The 21,180-nt window shown below is 44.1% G+C and overlaps 1 protein-coding gene across 1 annotated transcript in view; it reads right to left on the bottom strand.

The window, feature by feature from the left end:
* Positions 1 to 20,963, bottom strand: part of PEMT (phosphatidylethanolamine N-methyltransferase) — a 37,889-nt gene extending 16,926 nt beyond the window's left edge. The window contains exons 1-3 of the mRNA XM_053471602.1: positions 20,744 to 20,963; positions 19,086 to 19,193; positions 5,930 to 6,045 (exon numbers count right to left, since the gene is read on the bottom strand). Coding sequence (XP_053327577.1) covers positions 5,930 to 6,045; positions 19,086 to 19,178 — 209 coding nt within the window. The 5' untranslated portion in view covers positions 19,179 to 19,193; positions 20,744 to 20,963. The remainder of the gene's footprint in view (positions 1 to 5,929; positions 6,046 to 19,085; positions 19,194 to 20,743) is intronic.
* Between the last annotated feature and the right edge of the window lie 217 nt (positions 20,964 to 21,180).

Below are 21,180 nucleotides of genomic sequence, written 5' to 3'. Positions count from 1 at the left end.
GCTGTACAAGTCTGTTATAGTCATCAATTGAACGTTTTTGGAGAACTACTAGAATAAAGATTCCCCGTCAGATTATTTGAAATGCATTAAACCAAATACTTAGTAACTCTGACCAGATACTTTGTAACTCTGACCAGATACTTTGTAACTCTGACCAGATACTTTGTAACCAAACCCGGAGCTTTGCACATCGAGAACACTGAAATGCCCCATTAACCCTTTTAATCGATCTCCGTCATTTTTGTTACTTCTTGTCCAAAAAGGGACAAAACTGGGCAATTTTTAAGTCTGTTTCCCAGACCAAACAAACCTGCAGAAAAATGTTTTATTGCAAATATTATTATTTATTGATTTATATAGCGCCATTCTAAAATGGATCCGTTAACCCTGTGCGTTGAGGCTGGATGCGCGGGGCTGTACAGTGCGCCCCGAGGGCCGGGTCGGACAGAGTGATTGTGCCCCGCCGCCCCAGGTAAATCACGCGTCCGCCCCAAACATGAGTTCAGTTTATGTTACAAATGATTAAGGCGAGCAAACAAATCATTAAGCCGCAAATGACCTGAAGAGCGCTGAGCATTAGGTGCGTTACAATACGGAGCATTGGCGGATTTAACCCTCTCATTGCCGGGAGCCTGCCATACACCCCAGGGCATGGGCACCTAACCGCAGACCAGCGTTCCATGGATACAGGTAGATAAAAGCACAAGGTTTGGGGCGAGAGCGGCTGGCGTGGGATTTCACCCATCTCACAGGCGGCGATATCGCCATAAAATCTCTGGGGTCCCGGCCGTGAAGCCGTTAATCGAGCAGGCGACAGATGTGACGCACCGCGCTCCCTGTTCTGCAGACACAACACATCTCCCCGGCCTCTTATCTGAACTATTACGGCAGTTTGTCAAAACTCAGTGTTTGCCCTTCTGGTTGAAAGGACGGCGCATATACAGGTATCGCTTATAAATCCACCGTGAGAAGCCATCTGTGCCGCGGGGTCATGTGACTCCGTAAGTGCGGGCAAAATGACACCGAACATCTGTATCACAAGAGAACAAAATGAGAACCTGTCCGGAGATGACATTCACTACATTAGCATGCGGGGTAATAAAGCGTACGACGCGGAAGAACGTTACGTAACATTCTTAAATGAATGCAAACGCTTCCATATGTTTGTGAAGTTTAAATTACCAACGCTAGGGAGCTGGGGAAGCTATTTCAGGCTGCACGGTGTGGTTCCTGTAGGTAGCCGAATATGCTCAGGAAGTGCTCGGCAGAGCAGGTGCATCTTAAAAATGCTTCCCCCGTCTGTTGGAAACCAGTGCAGAAAATGTTATTTACTGAATAAAACTAAACAGAAGTTTACATAGCCTGGCAAAGGTCTGAAGTACAATCATTATATAAAAAATAATAAAATTAAGAAAATCGATCATAAAATGAATATAGCGGCTCATCCAACATGGAAAATAATTCCATCATGGTGGTTCATTAGCATATGGGGGAGATGTGTAGAGGGGTACAGAGATCCCAGGCTCTATCGGGTTGAATCTGCTCCGCGGATCCTGTTTTTTTTTCATTTATTTTCAATGGGTTCCCCCTCATTGAGACCTCTTCAATTCAAACATGGCAACGTATCATTATATGCAATAATACATTAAAGTTGTCTCGAGTCTTCATTATCGCTCGTCGGAATGTTACTATACAGGACCAGAAAATGCTCGCTGCAAATAAAAAAAACTCAATTAAGTTCCAGACAAATCCTTTAAACTGGAGTTACATAAGAAGCAAATGAGAACAGCGAGGCCAGAAGACAAACCACCGATTGTCGGCTTTTGCTTTGAAGATTAGATACTGATCTGCGACTGTTTTTGTTTTTTTGGTTGACATCGGATAAAATAATATTATGTAACTGGTTAAACTGGAGCAAATTGTTCAATGAAGCGCGCGCAGGCTAATTGAGGATAATCATTTTATTTGCTAAAGAGAATATATATACTCACATGTATATATATATATATACACACATATACACAAATACACATTAACTAAATAATTAGCTTTTTAAACTTCAATTTCGATTAGCGACTACGTGACATGCGCTGGATTTCTGATACATTACATTTGATTTTAATGGACAAAATTTGCTTTTCTTTAAAAAACAAGGATATTTCTAAGTGACCCCAAACTTATGAAAGGTGACTATTGTAGCTGGAAACAGTTGTCTTTTTTTCATGGAATTTCTTTTCATAGGTGTACAGAGGCCCTTTATCACTCCCATCACTCCTGTGTTCCAATGGCCCTTTATCACTCCCATCACTCCTGTGTTCCAGTGGCCCTTTATCACTCCCATCACTCCTGTGTTCCAATGGCCCTTTATCACTCCCATCACTCCTGTGTCCCAATGGCCCTTTATCACTCCCATCACTCCTGTGTCCCAATGGCCCTTTATCCCTCCCATCACTCCTGTGATCCAATGGCCCTTTATCACTCCCATCACCCCTGTGTTCCAATGGCCCTTTATCACTCCCATCACTCCTGTGTTCCAGTGGCCCTTTATCACTCCCATCACTCCTGTGTTCCAATGGCACGTTGTGTTCGCTGATCCAAGGTTAAGTTTAAAAGGCTAATTGATGGTTAGTAATTATGTTACAGCCAGAAATGTTCTTGTTTTCCATTAAAACAGCTCAGTGACCCCAAACTTTGGAGCAGTTCTTGTACAGGTACAGTACGTTAAGATCCATGTCTCGCAGTGCAAATAAGAAACATGAGATATGTCTTAAATATGTAGCGAAAAAAGTCTATTTTTATGTTTTAGATACAATCAACAAGAGGTCAGGCTCTTTTGTACGCACAGTATGAGCGGTGCAGGAGTTTGTAGAGTATATAAGATCGCCATTAATAACAGGGGGTTAATTTCCTATCAAATTAAAAAAAATGATATATATTTTTCTTTCACCAAAAAGTGAAATAATTAAATAATGAAATGCGTTCTTTTCGTCTCATATTACGCAATACAAACCATGAGACCGGTTGTCTCTTATTTACAACTTAAAAAGATGATATCTCTGCCAGTCTCCGGCAAAAATAACGCAACGCGAGGATAAAAAGTCTCTCTCTGTGAAGCGGATTAAGAAATTAAACAGGAAGCGGATTTTTTTGGGGGCCAAACCAGATAAAAAAAAGTATCGGGACTCTCGGGAGTAGTTAAAATGTTAAAATGTTCTAGAACTGATTAAAGATTCATTTTTGTTGCAGTATTTTCCAACGTGTTGGGGGAGCGCTGGACGGAGCGTCCAACAACCGGGGTGACTGGGATCTCGCTACAACCACACAAGGCGTAGATCGGGGGGCGACCTAAACTCGCAGAGCCCCCCCGACTGGTAGCAAGTATATACATTTAGCTGGGGCAGGGGCAAATGCATATAGGGGTATTCTATTCTGCCCCCCCCATGGAGGAATGGAGAACCCCAAAAGTTAAAGGTACCATGCGGCTATCACATACATTAAGGTGCATACGATGGCTGGCGTGCGCCGTTAAAGGTGCAGTGCCGTCGTGTCCCATATTCCATCCGCCTGAATACGAGATTTGAGGTCAGCGGCCTGTGTTATCTGTCTCTTGGCAGGGACGCTTGGAGTTGCTGTGGCTGCGCATACACAACACTCCAAAGAAATACTTCCGCGTGGGGCAAAACTTCAAACACGGCCACGTATGACACAGCTCGGAGTCACAACGCGAAGGCAAACAGCCGGCAGCTGCCCGGAGACGCTGCGTTTCTACGTCGCCTGTCATTAAATTCTCGTTTAACCCAATTAGTGACCTTGACACCGCGGGGGTACGGTTCCTCCGCGGAGATAGCCTCTGCTTCCCGCTAATCCGCTATAATAAACGGAGACGGGGGGACCCTGAGCCGTTCTAATTAAACGGAGTCTTCATTAAAAAGTCAGGGAAACAGATCCCGATATTAGCATTATTAATCAAAACGCTGTTTTTAATAAATAACAGGGGTTGGAAATTACCTCCACGGCCGACTGATTCCTATTCCATAGCGCGGTACAATGGGCAGTCAGCGTAAGAATAACTTGGGATCTTGGCATCTCTTTGCTGTGGAGCACGTCACTGCGCATGTGCAGTGCCGCTCCTTCCCTGGCCCTTTGAACTAACCCCATGCACATTTTTTTATTAATGTATCTGAATGAGGCATTTACAAAAATAACGTATTTTATTAATTTGTATTCAGCTCCCGGTCTGTGCGGATATGTCTGAAATAATGATACATTTTACACCACAAAATACGTTGTCTCGGAATGTTTGGAAAGTCTTTAGGAATTTTACATATCTCACCAGCGGGTCTGATTTTAAGGGGCAATCTCTATTTTCTTTAAGTCTAGTTTTGGGATGGGTCATTGGGTAAAGTCGGTATTCTCTGGAAGGTTAAATTTCCCATTTATTTATTCCCATTTGTTTATATCAGTCGATGTGGAACGTAGTGTTGTGTAATCTGTGCGTTCAGACAGAAAATGATACAAAAATACATACACCGCACCCGTATTATATAACAGGCCAAACATTGTCAAAAAAACTTAATGTTTTAACAAACATTAGCGGCAGTGTTAGCGGCAGTAATATTAAAGGCACAAGGAGGGTATTACCCTCTTATAGCAAGAAATTGGGTAAATTAGGCCAGTAGCATCGGTAGAGAATACATTTTTCTGTTGCTCTATCCAATCATCCAATAAATAGCAATACAGAGGAGAGAGAAAGAGCAGAAAAAAGAGAAAAAGGAGTGAGAAAAGGAGAGAGATAAAAGACGAGTGAAAATATGAGAGAGAGGAGAGAGACAGAGAGAGAGAGAGACTGGAGAGAGAGAGAGAGAGGGAGAGAGGGAGAGAGGGAGAGAGAGAGAGAGAGAGAGAGAGAGAGAGGGAGAGAGAGGAGGAGAGAGAGAGGGGAGGAGAGGGGGGAGAGGGAGAGAGAGAGGGAGAGAGGGAGAGAGAGAGAGAGAGAGAGAGAGGGAGAGAGAGGAGGAGAGAGAGAGGGGAGGAGAGGGGGGAGAGGGAGAGAGAGGGGGGAGAGAGAGGGGGAGGGAGAGAGAGAGAGGGGGAGAGAGAGAGAGAGAGAGAGAGGGGGGGGAGAGAGAGAGGGAGAGAGAGAGGGGGGAGAGAGAGAGAGAGAGGGAGGGAGGGAGAGAGAGGAGGAGAGAGAGGGGAGGAGAGGGGGGACAGGGAGAGAGAGGGGGAGAGAGAGAGGGGGAGAGATAGAGAGAGAGAGGGGTAGAGGGAGAGAGAGAGAGGGGGAGAGAGAGAGAGAGAGAGAGAGAGAGGGGGAGAGAGAGAGGGAGAGAGAGAGAGGGGGGAGAGAGAGGGGGGGAGAGAGGGGGGGGAGAGGGAGAGACAGAGAGGGGGGGGGAGAGGGGGGGAGAGAGAGAGAGAGAGAGGGGGAGAGAGAGAGAGAGAGAGAGAGAGGGAGAGAGGGAGGGAGGGAGAGAGAGAGAGAGAGAGAATGCATCAGCTTCTGAACGTGTTTGCTCTCGAGTGGGAAGTGTTGTGTTTAATTAGAGCTGAATTGAGATGTAAACAGCGCTAATGAATTGAGAGTAGAGGGGATTAGCTGCAGCTCTGCAGGGCCCATATCAAATGTCTGATAATTCACATTAAACTAAAAGGCTGGTGGGGGGGGAGCGGGTACTCAATGTTCTTTCTTAGGGACCGGATAGTGAAGGGTTAATTAATTAGAAAAGTAGAACAGCATAACTGCTGCAGCCCTTAATGTACAGCCGGGCAACTCACAGGCCCCTAGGGAAATATATATAACGTGTCCTGGGCAATATGGCCGCTGCGGTCACCCCATACCCGCCTGTTAACCATGTAAAAGCTTGGGTGATTTTATATAAAAAAATAGAAAAAAGAGTGTATGGTTTTTGGACTGCTCCGTGCTTACCAATGGCTTCTGAAGACGGCGAGGAATATAAGCACTGCGCCCAGGCAGTAGCAGGCGACATACGGCGATCCGAATATCCTGGTGAGGGTGCGAGTCCTGTACTCCCATCTCGCTACCTGTCGGGACAAGGAGACTCGTTAAAGTGAGACTGTGTTACTGAACATCAACCTTACTGATCCCGCAGATGAGGTCAGTTGACATCATCACGGCTTTAAACGGGGTAAAAAGCATTTAATGGGGTTGAAGCTACATCCCTTGTGCTCTCCTAAAAAACAAAAAACACCCTACTAGTCAAACTGAATAAAATATCGGAATATTGCCCTAAAATGCCCTGTGATGACATCAAAGATCTTTTTACGAAGCGGAATTATCAACGAGGTATTTTTCGGGATGAGGTCGCCAACTGGGTTCTCAATGAATGCAGTTTAGCCAGAATTTTAGGATATTCCTAACATAGATAAACCATATTTTGTGCCGGACACCCCCACTTTAAAACGTGGTATGGTCCAACCAAAGACCAGAGACAACACGTCCTTTGCCTGCATCCGTAGGCGGATATTTTGGGTCAAACCTGTACTCTTTTTATTTCTTTTTGGTCCATTCGTTTTCAGACAACGAATTTCGTTTCCTGCCGTTTGGGTTCGGATGAAATTTGGAGGGATTAATCTAATTCGGGGGGGAAAAAAAAATCTCTCTGATTCGTTGGGGTTCCTCTTCGTTTTCGGCCATTCGTACAAATGAACGAAACCGGCAAATTTTGTTCAAATTAAAATTCGCACGATCCGTCCGACCAACGTAACAAGTCCTGCTGTTGCGTCCCTGCCCTGTCGCTATTTTCCTTGGTACTGTTTGTTGGTTCTACGTTGCGTTTCCAGGCAGAGGTCCCCGGTTGCCGGCAGGCATGAGGTTCACCGCGTCGATGTTAGCGTCTGTTATACAATGGGGAATAACGGCGGCGTAATCTGAAAGTCTCCCTGAAATGATACACTGACCCATTTGATAGTTTAATGAACAAACTCGAGGAAACAATGAAAGGCTGGGGGACGGCGTCCGACGTTCGCTACAAAAGAACGTCCTCAGACTTATCAGCGTTAATGATTGCAGGGCTTTGGCAAAAAAAAATAATTGGGGGGGGGTATGGGTTTTACAGAGATGAATAACTGGCGTGATAATGCCATAAAGGAACAGCCGGTATAACGAGAGGGACAGGGTACAAACAACACTCGGGACGTTAATGAGCCTCACGCCTGACCGGGCGCCGACAAAACCAACTGCCGCCAAATGCTAAAAAGGAAACGAAATTACGCAACAGGCAAAAATGGTCAAAAAAGTGTTTTTTTCTTTAATGTTCCTATCTTCAAGTCTTCTGCTTTTGTATCCGGCCAGGTACTTGGTGAACTGCTGAGTGTCTTATTGCATGGTGAATATGAACGCGCTTACATGCTTTAACGTCTCTGATGGGTCAGCAGCACTCATTCCAAGAGAATGGCGTCCATTCATAAAGGAAGTCTTGTGCAACCACGTCATCGCACGAGACCTCCGCCGAGGGGATGAATGACGGTTCCTGAGAACGGCTTCAGGTGCGAAACAGCCCCTTCATTCCCTGCTGTTTCTATACACTTTATCGGGGCTTTTAGGGCTGTAGAACCCTGCGATACCCTCATACCCAGCAAACATTCTCACCTCCTAAGAAAGAGGGGCATCAGGGGAGGAAAGAGGGACATCGGGGGGGGGAGAGGGGCATCAGGGATGGAGAGCACAAGGGTTTAGGTACCAAAGAGGGTTTTGCCAAACTAAACAGGGGCACTTGGGAAGTATAAAATAAGTTTGCACATTCATGCACCGCACACTACGGTGATGAGATGCCTCCTCCCATGGTGCTGATCTGACAATGGAGTATATATTTATAGGAAATGTGAGTATTGTATCTCCGGTGTTCATGTTTGGGGTGCAGGACGATACCGCAGCCTAACGTTATATTACGATTTACTAATAGGGGTTTAGTCTCTGACCAGGGAAGACCCGACCGCCGAGGTCCTGTCATCCGAGGCTGCGGGGGGGTTATGATGGCGAGAGCGACCGGGCCGCGGTTCAGCGCGGTGATACATCGAGTTCTCTACACCCCGGCGGTGGCCCTACGGGGAATCGATCGGCGAGAGAGCAGGAGAGGTGTGCCGAAGGCCAGGACTTGGCAGTTAACGAGCTGCGGGATTCTGGCACATGGAGAGCTCATTATCCGCCATGAAGTCAGAAAGGGGCTACGGAAGGACACCGGCGGCCACTGGGTTCAGCTCAGCTCACCGTAGATAAGTTAGTTGGCCATTCAAGTTTCATTTGAAACGTTCAAAAGACGAGTAAAATATAAATAAAACCATTTTTTTCGGACGGAATTTGATTAAAAACCTTACTGTCCTACTTGCGTCCCTTTAATCTTTGGAAAGCCTGCGGGTCCGTCTCGTTGGATGGCTCAGTCTAAAAAACAAGATGTGGGGTAGGATACGATCTTACATGTAAGGAGATCCTGAAAGCTTGCCCCGGTAGGGAGACCTGTGAGTTCACCTTCAGTGGTTGGAGATAAAAGTGGCCCGGCTGGCTATGGGAAAACGGACCACGCGTGCCGTAAGCTCTCCGGTAGCCCTGAGACTCAGAGCAAACAGCGATAACGCGCAGGTGCTGGGAATTTCGAAACGTGTTGTCCGCGTCTGTCCCAGGCAGCTCAGGGGCACGAGGGACGTGCAGCGCTTCTCGAGACAGAGTCCCACTTGTTATTCACAGATGTGCCGATGTACACAACGGTCTGGCCTGACCCCCCCCCCACCCCCGGACACATACGCGGTCGGTGACCAGTCATTTACATAGAATTATATAGGAAGAGACAGCTCGGCATTCACGCCGTTGATCGTCTCTAACGCGGATTGTAATTTGGACGAGTTGGGCGTAAAAAACGCAAACTGGTTATTTACTAAGACCACTTATGGAGAAGAACCTCCACCACCCAGCCCTCAGTATAACCCATTTTAACCCCAGTAACAGACAGATCTGAAAGCAAAGCATCCTGGGTAATAACTTAATTTGAATTACACATCATTATTTATGCTTTTTTTTTTTTAAAGAATAAAAGCTTAGAAAAATACTTTTTGGTGCCTTTCTCAATATAAAAAATGAAAAAAAAAATAATAAAAAATGTTTTAATGTAGTTTGTAGTATTTGAATACAACCATTTGTCACATAAAAGGTTAAAAAACCAAAATTACTTTCCCAATTTCCCGCTGAGTCTCTGTTCTGCTCGGCTGTCGTTACCCTCTGTGGATCCTTATTGGGTTTTTGGGAAAACTGCCGCGGAAACTTGATTTTCAGGAAAAAAAATGGACAATTTATGAATACAGCGGCTTCACACGATGAGTTTACGGGGGCGTTTTTTTTCTTTTAGAAATGTATAATTCATGCGTTTTTCTTTCGCAGAAGCGGATTGAGTTTAATTTGTCGGAAAGAAGAACCTTCAAGGCGCCGAAGAAACATTTATCGATGCCGTCTGGTTTGTTTTGCAATTAAACCTCAGTGGATGTGAGCTTTTATAGCTTGTATGAAAACGGCCTATCAGCGCCTGCTTTTCTGTCACATGACAATTAAGCGTTCCTGGCAAAAACAGTGTTAAACTTAGAGGAGGTAGAACAGCATCTTTAACTATCAGCTCATGTTCACCAAATTCTTCTGCCAACTGGTTGAGATGCCCACAGGCAGGCATGCCATTTAGGTACACCACAAAAAGGGGTGTGGCAGTGGGTGTGTCTTAAATGTAGCCCTGCCCACCATTGTCCTATTTTAGGTGATTTGGGCCACGCTCCATGAATATTAACCAAGCTTTATCCACTCCCAAGAAATGAGAACCGAGCCATTCCTCAGGAAATGGGTGGAAAATAAGAGGCACAGCCTCCCAGCAGAAGTGGTAGAGGGTAATACAGTGAGGGGATTAAACATGCATGGGATAGACATACGGCTCCTGAATCTAAGACGAGACCAACGGCTGATTAAGGTTCCAGTCTTTATCGCAGGAGAAACGGGCGACTAGACGGGGGCCGAATGGGGGCCGATCTGCCGGCAGATTCTACGTTTCTATTATAGAACGCACTCAGATTCAAAGTATTTGTACTTTTGTTATGATTTGTTACCAATATATATATAAAAACAATTGCCGCTGTATAAATATACAGGTGGCCGGGTAATGCTGACCGGCCGTCGGGATTCTATTTCAGGATTTTCCGTCCTGCACAGTCCATTTACCTTCTTTCTCCATGGATGAAGCTTCATTCCGCTCTCCACAAAGACATTAAATAACACAAACCCGTTTTGGTTTTGAGCCAACGGGCAGAAGCGAGCTCGAAGCGTTTGGGATGTTGCCCTCTGTCAGGGCAGCTCGTTATGTCACTATGGGCAAGTCGGTGTCTCCACGTTGATTTGTTTTCCTTTCGGGCAGAAGCTGCGTTTCGCGGGACCCTATTGTACATGTTCCCATTCCGTCTATTCAAAGGATGAAAGTAAACAGTCTACGTTTGGTTCTTTTCCTTCTTTTAAAGGTCATTCGTCGACTAGAGACAGATTTAATAGATTGCGAGCTCACAAGGTCAGGGCCCTCTTAAGTATAGTCTTAACGTGTTATAACGTGGCTGTCCATCTTGTAAAGGTCAAGTGTTCTTCGCTGTTGCGGTGCTATGGAATCTGCTGGCGTTCTATAAATCATTTGTAACAATAAGCCTGACGAGCGCGTTGGATTTCGTATAATCGAGCCCTGGCTTGGATCATAAAGTAAAATCATAAGTAAAGAAGCACAGAAACCTGCTGTGAAGACCATAATCCGTCGTTGGTCTCGTCTTAGATTCAGGAGCCGTATGTCTATCCCACGCATGTTTAATACCCTCGCTGTATTACCCTCTACCGCTTCTGCTGGGAGGCTGTTCCCCTTATCTACCACCCTCTCAGTAAAGTAAAACGTCCTTCCATTCCATCTAAGCCTCTGATGGTTTTAGACTATGACTTCATGTTCTAACGTTTCTCCTCCTTTGACATAAACGTTAGAACAAGAGGTCACGGTCTAAAGAGAAGGCGCAACAACACACAGCACCGATTAATTTGTACAGGCGGATAATAATAACTCGGATCTGTACAGAGACATCTCTAATGATCTGATTTAAATCTGTTCTTTCTCCAGGAAGGTCCTATAAAGGATGGCCGGGGCTGATGAGATAATGGCATGCGGCGCACATCCCCCGCGCGTTGATGAGCAGGCGATAATTGGCGGTTTGACCTCTCGTTCGCTTGCCCGTAATTAAGGAAGGTCACGCTCCCACCTTAATTGGAACGAACATACAGATCCCATACTAACAGGAGAAGACTCTCAATGTTCCGTTACAATTAACGGTCAATCGGAGTCTCTTGAGATCTCCGGAGCCTACAGGTCACTTGACCCGTATGTCAAATTTCATGGACCTTCATTAACTAAAAAGCTCTCTTTGATGGAACCACTTAGGAAAACTCACACAGATAACAGAATAAAGTCGCCGCCGTCGGGTACGTCATGGAAAATGAGGAATAAACGAGGGCTGGGTCTTCACCGCAAACTGTTTGTCAATTTCGCTCTAATTTCTATTTTTTATGGAACGCGCTCTGAAAATAAGCCTTGCGACGGCAGAGTCACGTCCGCTCTGAGCCCTGGCAGTGGGTGTCACGTACAGTAAACACGTAACTGTGCCGAGTAACTGGCGTTAGCTAAAATTATGCCAAGAGAAAATCGAAGCCGGTAAAGTAGGTCAGAGACTCGTCCTCCGGTCAGAGAATATCAATCAATGCGCCGTGAAGTAGACTATCAGTGGGTCAATGTTATGCAAAATGCGAAGAAGATCGTATCGACTCCTCCATAACAATATGACTGCGCCCGAATAAATCGCTTAGAATTCCATTTAAACAATTACACCAAGCCCAACGTTCCAATGGCCTCCATCGTCAAGAAGCCTCTTTTTGCGTTGGATATCTTCAGACGTTTGCCCCCGCAGGTCCCTTTTTCACCTTCGGAACACTTCTTGCTATGTGTGGACCACTGCAGCGCCACGAGGAGAACGAGGCGGCTTATTCTATAATAACCTGAATCTGAGACGTTTCTGATGGGGTTGGCCACCCGCCTGTCCTCTGATGAAATTGTCTTCTGCAGGACATGGCGGCCGCGTTGAGGACGTGGCACATCCCCAGCGGCGGCATCGCAGTAGGTTCTTCCTTCGCTATCCTAACAATATACTCTACGGGCGAGATCGGCCAGCATTAGGCGGTCGGTGGACGTGATGATTCTTGATTTTAGCAGGGTAATCAGAAGGTAACATGAGTGTAAATTACCGGGTAACTTCCTTGGGGTTACTGCCAAGGCGGCAGGTGTGCCAATTAGTCTTCATATATGAGGAACGTTCTGGGACTTCATATAATTGTCGACCTCGAATCCACCGGCAAACCAGCTGGTAACCGTAAAACCTACTTGCCGCTTGGCATGCTGAGCGCCGCTGTTAAAGGTGCCGTTCCGCTTAGACAACATTAACTGGAGCTTGTTAAGCAAATATATACATCTTATACACGTCTTATACATCTTATAGGATCTGTCTGAAACTTTGTCAGTAGAACAAATAAGCGTTCCGAGAATTAATATGAAAGAGGAAAACTTTTCCATGAGTAACAAACGATTCCTTGGGATATTCAGCAGTAGTAGGAATGATGCACTTAATAACGAATGTGTTATATTTAGCCGTTTAGGTGAAACGGAACCTTTAAAGGAGGACAGAGAATGTTTTGATGGAGAAAGCGCTCTTTTTTAAGCATTTAAAAAAAACCCTGCTGTTTCACTTGTTCCGTATGATCATCGGTTCTGCCCACGGAAGGAGGAATTGTCCTAATTCCTAGTGCATGAACCAGTAAATGTGTATTATTGTAACACTAGACGGTCTGAGGATTAGGTGGAATATAAGGAAGTTTTACTTTATTGAGAGGGTGGTGGATAAGTGGAACAGCCTCCCAGCAGAGGTGGTAGAGGGTAATACAGTGAGGGGATTAAACATGCATGGGATAGACATACGGCTCCCAAATCTAAGACGAGACCAGCGACTGATTAAGGTTTGAGTCGTTACAGCAGGAGAAACGGGCGACTAGACGGGGGCCGGATGGGGCCGATCTGCTGGCAGATTCTATAATTAATTAAGGAGAAGCCAAGCAGATCAATGCAATAGAATTGATATAAACAGAGCACAGAGCCGTAAGTTATGGTTTTGCTTTATTCTGGATCATGAAAGCAACAATCAGCAGCTGATTACAGCCGGAGAAAGCCCAGAGCGTTAGTAATGACAGCGGGTATGTTGTATGTAACAGGGATTTATAATAATGCTGACGCGGGGACACGTAAGCTGCGCAGGGAATGTGGCTTTCGCTTGTGGAACCTGGACCGGGATCTTTGCCCTGTTATGTAAACCGGGATAAGTCATCTACTGTCGTTTGGTCACCTGATCGACTCTGTATGAGTTCCGAAATGTTTCAGCGTCACACAGGCTTACTCACTACTGATGTTTAAAACTAGGGCAGTGTTTCCGAAAGAATGGCAGACAGAACAATGATTTCTGGCAAAACTTTATATGAGGGTATCTTTTCTACGTCGGGTCCAGGAAGACTACCCAAGAGGCAGCAGACGGGTCAAGTAACACTGACTGTGTCAGGGCAGACAGCACGGGTTTCAGGACAACTTAACACCGCCTAGGTCAGGGCAGGTAGCACAGGGTACAGGTCAGGTAACACTTCATAAGTCAAGGTGGGTGACACTGGTTCCAGGTCAAGCAACCTTGCCTAGATAAGCAAAGGTAGCATAGATTGCAGGTAAAATGGCACTGCATAGGTCAGGGTAGGTAGCATAGGTTCCAAGTCAAGTAACGTTGCCTAGGTCAGAGCAGGCAGTACAAGTTCTGGGTCAAGGAACATTGCCTACAGGTAAAATAGCACTGCATAGGTCAGGGCAGGAGGCACAAGTTCCGGGTCATGCAATATTGCATAGTTATGGGAAGGTAGCACCCATTCCAGGTCAGGTTCAACTGCTTAGGTCAGGGCAGGTAACCAAGTCAAGTAACACTAGCTAGGTCAGGGCAAGTTCCAGGTCAAGTAGCATTGCCTTGGTCAGGGCAGGTGGCATAGGGTCAAGTAACATTGCCTAGGTCAGGGAGTCAGGGCAGGTGGCATAGGTCCCAGGTCAAGTAACATTGCCTTAGTCAGAACATATTAACATCTTCTAAGTCCAGTAATAAGGCCATGTCAGGGAACACAGGGGGGAAACTTCATGACCAAAATGACTGCCGGAGAAAACAACCCACAACATGTGCCCCCCACAGACCATCTATGGGATAACGGATGGAACAATCAATGAATAGATTGATCCAAATAGAATGTAAAGGAAAGAGGACTGTTCTACTCCTCTCCTTAAGTATTTATTTAAGCGGACAGAGCGGTAAGAGACGCGCTGGATGCCGAGCTTTGTGGCTCAGGTGTGACGATGAAAAACTCTCGGAAACAATTCGCAATTGGAAGGAGCCGGAATGAGTTCAGATCATGGCTGCAGGCCTATTGTGCTAATGTACCCAAGACAAAAAAAAATGAGTGTCAAAAATAAGCTGCGTTCTTGGTACATGTACGCAAAATAAAAAGAAACCGGTCCGCCTCGCTCGGCAGCTGCACAATGTGTCCAGAAAAGAATTCCCAGTGTGTCTTTAGTCAAATCACAAAATGTAGCGGGATTCATGGTGCGACTCTTATTCCGGATAATATTACACGCTGTGCTCTATAACATCGCCAGCTGAGAACATCTGCTTCAAGGAAAAGAATTATAGTAAAGAATTATATTCTTTTTGTTTCCGCTGTATTCATTCGTAATTTCGGTTGTGTCGGCCGGAAGTTTCGTAGTATGAGGCACATTAGGTGGCCTGGAGCGGAACTCTTGGTCAAACTCTTGGTTGAGAAATCCCATACGGGGGTCTGAATAGGTCCAGATTCACCACCGAGAATCCCCTTTGGAGATTGACTCCATCATTCATCATGGAAGAAGAAACATGGGGGGGGGGCAAAGGTACATGAATGGTAGGGATAATGAGAAGCCGCAAGCACCACCAAGCACTTGGGTTCTCTTCCTACCATGAAGGGACGATACATTGTATCAGCCACTTTCCCAACATGCACCCCAAGCTTTTGGCCCCATGGCCCGGTTTCGCTCTTCCATACAGACTCTCCTAACATTTCCCCCCGAAGACCAACCAGGCCGGTTGGGCCGATGCTGGTGGGCAAGAACAAATTGAGCAGAACCTTCCCGGTTTGGGTACGGACTCCCCCTGCACAAGCGGTTAATGCGATTTTAATTTCGTAAAAAGCCGCTCCAGTCCGCCGCGTGGAAGGACAGTTTGTACCTGCACAAGCTGCTGAAGCAGATAGCTAACAGCAAATACAAACACCGGGAGAAACCCAATCCCCCGTTTTATACACACAACAAATCCATAGTGACTGGATGTACGTATCTGTCTAATTGTACATAGGCGGCAGCGGCAGAGCGCTCCGTCCCGGCTCGCGGGATAAGGTTCCATATTCTTTGGTAAGACACCCGCTGGAACATTTCCCGTGAATCGGTAAAGCAGCCTCCTGCAGCTATCGGGTAAAAGGCCAGTAACTGAGAAGAACATCTTGATCTACAAATACAAAGGGCCGCAGGGAAGGGACAAAGGAATAACGCTCTAGGTGGTCCATAATGTCCCCCCACTACAAAAAGCAAGCAAACCTGATTATTTTATTATTTTTACCTTATAAACTAGTGGGGGGGGGGTTTAAGACCCAAGCCCTCTTGTATCCAAATCACTAACCAGTATCCAACAGGCCTTCTTGTGCTGATTGGCTGCATGCTTTCGTCCGTAGGTCAGTAATTAATTGTTAAAGACTACAGAATGATTTAAATAAAAAGTTAATATCTCGGACATAAAGTTCTTTAGGGGCTGCTGGTTCATTTACATCAGACTGTCCTACAGTCCTATATCGTTAAAGTAAAAAAATAGCAAATACAAACATAATATAAATTCAAAATCAAATGTATATATTTTTTATTATATATATATATATATATATATATATATATATTTCATTTTATTGTTTTTGTCCATCTGGTCTGTCAGTTTTTCTGTAAAAGAGGTGAATTCTCTCTCTGACTTCTATATGACTTCTCCCCCAAGCTGGTGAGATGACTTTCAGGAGATGGTCCCACATCAGCTCGGCGTTATGCACAGTTTAGGGAAGCCCTCCAGGGTTCCTCATTCGCAATCACTGGAGTAACCCCCGCTCTGCGAGTCTGATACACAACGTTAAGGAGCCTATTTTGGGTTAGTAGGATTCAGTTATGTAAAAATAAGTGCCCTCATTAACTCTGAATAAGCTCAGCCAAGTAAACCGGTTAGCATAGTGTAACGTAACAAAAATGTTTCCTAATCCTGAGCTGGTTTTTACTCATAACGCGACGGGGCGCCCCTCTGAATCCCATCTCTAAACGCCAAATATGGACCAGCAATGGTCTGTGTGGGGCATGCGTGCCAGATGGCAGAGGTACAGATAGACCGAGAACAGAAAGCTGTCTACAAAGAATCAGCCAGTAGGAACAACCCAGCGAAAATACAAGGAAATTACAAAAAAAATAATCTTCTTAAATAATTCAAGACTGGCTGCTCTGTGCCGATGTCACCAACACTCACAGAACACGAGATAAAATGCCGTAACAAAACTAAATGCCCAAAGAAAACTGGTTCTAATAAATGGCAATTATTATTATTAGCATTTTTGTTAAAATACATTTCAACCTAAAAATGGATTTCCTGTTTTCATCTAATTTTGTTCCAATAAACCCCCGTTATCTGCAGACCTGGAGCCGCCGTTGCTGTCAGTCATGTGATATTTTGGGTGACTTTCCCGGCTCAAACACCACACTGAGCTGATGCTTTATGGCGATGATAATGAAGTCCGTTCCTCCATTAATCAGAGAGTCTGGCTGGGCGATTAAGACTGAGCCATTCTGTTGTTCCCCACAGGCAGTATGATAAGGAGTCGGGGGGTTTAGTAGATCGGGGATCAGATAACAGAGCGAGAATCATACAAACGGCTGATATGCAGCTGCCTGGAAAGATTATATTATGGGGCAAAAACTGCACCTGGGGTAAAAACTAAAACTGCGCAATATTTTGGAAAGGGATTTGTAATCTAATACCAAGAATAAAAGAGAAAACGGTGAGATTCACTTATACTGTCGTATGGATTGAGATATCTATATGTGTACAGGTATGAGCACAATTTCTTGTAAATAAATCCATTTAAAAAAGAATTAAATACTAAGTATTTAAAACAAAAATGGTGGGAGAGCAACGGGCATTCCTACAGAAGCGAGTATCCCTCTCTGTTGGAGTAAACACGGAACGCCCCGCACACCTCCATCTGGCTGCGGCACAGCGGTGTTTCGCGCATGAAATCTGCAAGCTGCGGCCGAGCGTGGGGGAAAGAGGTCTGCGGAACGTGGAGGGATCCCTGTGTGCTTGTGTGTGAAGGTCAGGGCCTGCACACAGCTGCTGCTTTATTGCTGACATCAACCCTGATAACACTGAACACGGTATCTGCGAGTACGGACTTACCTGTCGTTCCTCATCGTCACAGCCGTTTGGTAATCCAAACGTAACGTTATTTTCTTTTATCGGTAATATATATATTTTTTTAATATGTGAAACGATGACATAAAACTGATTGCAGAATTTAGAGACTTACTCGCTTAACTGCGCGGGTGCGCCTCGTCCTGCCAAATTCGACAGTTCTGCAATTCCGAATTCCCAGACTGTGTCCGGGTAAAAGTTTTAGTTTTTAAAATTTTTCCCCATTCATATTCTTTTTCTGGTTCTGATTAGTTTCAGCCCGTAGTCACATGACACAAGGTGAAAGCACGTATTGGTCTATTAGCTTTGTTGCCAGCGCAGCGGGAGTTCTTTTTAATGTATTTTAAGTTCTCTAGAATGAAAATCAGTTTATTTGGAGTTAAAGTGAAGTTTTTTCTTTAACATAATAGAAAACATATATTTTGATTTTTGCAGGGGGTTATCTAAAGCACCGGGACGTATTATTATTGTTCTATATAGCGCCATCCGATTCCACAGCGTTGTAAAAAAGGGTAGACAGGACACAACAATTAGTATACAACATAACAAGATGACATACCGAAACAACAGGTGAGGAGGGCCCTGCGCACAGGAGCTTACAATCTATCGAGCCAACTTGACCTGGCGCGAGGAGTCAGATGACCCCTAAGAGGAAGCATGACACCCAATCCTCACCGAACCATTTCCAAAATATTATACACAAGTTCCCGGCACCCATAACCATTGTAAGGAGAGAGGATCCATCTCAACCATCCATGAGCGTCGTTGAGGACCCAATGGCTTCTCATCTCAGCCAATGTCCAGCATAGTAAGTGAATAACTGAGTTTGATGTCTTTTTTGTTAGCCAGATAATTAACCGAGAATCAGCTCCAAGTTTAGTGATCACACTCATTAATCCTTCAGAGCCGGGTGCCCTATGACATCACCAGGCAAAGTCAGCCAACACGACTGTGATGACATTTCTGAACTGTCAGCGCCGTGCGAAAAGGCAAACGAACCCTGCCAATGCTAAATGCCAAGTCCACAACCGTCAACATTATTATATATAAGTTAATGACGAGATTCTTTTTAAGTTAAAGTAACATTTTGAAGGCAATAGTTATCTACTTGCTCTTAAGAGCATTTCCTAAACAGGAAGCAAGAAGGCAAACTCTTGCTTGTGCAATTAGTTCTATCAAGATGTGAAACGTTTTGTATTTGTTCTCATGAACATTCCAAAAATGATTTATTGTTTTATTTATCGCCATTATATTCCGCAGTGCTGTACAATGTGAAATGTTCTTTGTATGTACTATAATGTTAAACTGCCATTAAAGGGACTGACGCTCAAAGATCCCTGGCTTCTTTTTATGTAAATTATATTTGGCTTTACGTACCGCAGGACAGACAATGCCAATGGATGGCAAGATAGCGGTGTACTTACCACATTCCAGAACAAGGGGTTGAAAACGATGCACAGAAAGGCAAAGACAAACCGACAGTCCGTTAACACCACGTACTGCGACAAGTCGGCCATGGCGGACAGGCTAATCTAGAATACAGAAACATAATAGCACCTCTTCAGTTATCATTTCTAGTGGAGTCACAAAGCACCTCCAAAAATATCACAAATAAGAGCAGAAATTGAGGTCATGCCACGTCGGCTCATACCTTGAGATCCATCATGGAAATCATACCTAGCAATGCCAGGATAAGAAGACGCAAAATGTCAACGAAATGACGCTTTAGTCATTTCCAAGTATTGACAACTATTGAAACATCCAATACTATTACCAATAAACTCACCGATATCGGATAAACATAGCAAATCTCGTGAGAACCGCAAAGCTGCCATTAACTACTTACTTGCTCGACGCTCAAAGCCACGTGAGACACATCCATAATTAAGAGGATATGTTACTGTATCATTTGGGATTTTTCATAATTAATTAATTTATTGATTGGAATTAATAAATAAAAGAAAATCTTAGAAATGATAAACAAACCATAAACCTGTATGTTTCATTAATAAAGCAGAGGAAGGAGTTACAGCTTGTGAAGTAGGTCTTCGGCAATATGATATTATGTCCACGTACAGAGAGATTAAATGAACTGGTGTTTTATTTCAGTGTTTAATTAGTGAAAAGTCACTGGTTCTGTGTTTCACGAGATGTTTCACAAATTTCCCACTGATGATTTATTATTATTTTTTATTTTATTTGTTCATCACATATTCATATTTTTAATTGGATAACGGATGCGTCATTCATGGCAGCGCAAACCCAACCTGACCAGCAGAAGGGGTGCAAAAGAGGATTATATATTAATATTTTAGATAAGATATGGTGAATATAAAGGAAAGCGGTCAGTCATTTTTAGCACTCTCCCCTATCTACCCCATTCCCTCTAGATTGTAAGCCTGCAAGCCAGGCCTTCTTCCCCTAATGTATTGGTTCGTCTTAGTCTGTCAGTTCGGGTTTTGTGAGACCCTTGGAATGTATGTAAGGAGCGCTGCGGACATTTTTGGTCATATAGTATTATTAATAATAATAATGTCTTTTTTCAATGCAGCTTTCACAGGTTTGGGTACAGGTTCTAGGTAGATTTTGTATGTATAATTTTAACTAATATCTGTATGGATATATAATATATATATATATATATAATTTTGAATAATATACATTATGTATAATAAGCTTCTAGGCACCATTTTTTTATGTATTTTAACTAATACATATATATATATATATAATAGCTTTGAGTAATATACAGTATATTTATATCAATTATGTATAATAAGCTTCTAGGCCCCAATTATTTTATGAATCATTATAAATAAAATATATATATTATGTGTAATTTTAAATTATATTTATATATTTTGCATAATAAGCTTCCATGTACTATTTTTTTTTGTTTTACATATAATTTTAAATTATATAAATATATATGTGTAATCATATAAATATATATTTATTATATAGCAAATGTCAGCCTATCCACACACCATTTACCTTTATAAATGAATATCTTATTATTTATTCATTAAACCCCCAGACATTAGGTGGCTCTCTAGGGAAACCAAAGACATGCAGCATTTACCTTTGAATAATCCAAATTACTGAGCCCCCCACAGCAGTCCAACTGTGCAGGAGCTTCAAAATAAGCCAGCCTAGCCTAACCAGTGTCCAAAAATAATACTAAAGAGACGGCCAGGCATGCCAGAGACCGCTGAGCAAAGGTCCTGAGACAGCCTGGCACTGCCTGTCACTCCGCACACACGGAGACCAGCCCGCCAGCTCTCACAGAACCCTCACTTCCGGGTTTGGAGGATGTCAGCCTTAATCTAATTGGCTGAACAGAAAGCCGCGCCTTGATTGGCTTATTGGTGCCGGCTTCTGATTGGCTAGTGATTTACACCCTGAATTCCATGTGCTGTGGTGCCTGTTTGTTTCAGGGAGGGTCTGTTGGCCCCGGAAATTATGAAATTATGTAAAAAGTGTGGGGGAAAAAAGCATATTGGACACTAATAAAATCAA

This window comes from Spea bombifrons, chromosome 7 (genome assembly GCF_027358695.1).
Source record: "Spea bombifrons isolate aSpeBom1 chromosome 7, aSpeBom1.2.pri, whole genome shotgun sequence".
In the NCBI taxonomy this organism is placed as follows: Eukaryota; Metazoa; Chordata; class Amphibia; order Anura; family Pelobatidae; genus Spea; species Spea bombifrons.
Note: the sequence above shows the minus strand (reverse complement) of the source record. Positions and strands in the feature narration are given on the sequence as shown.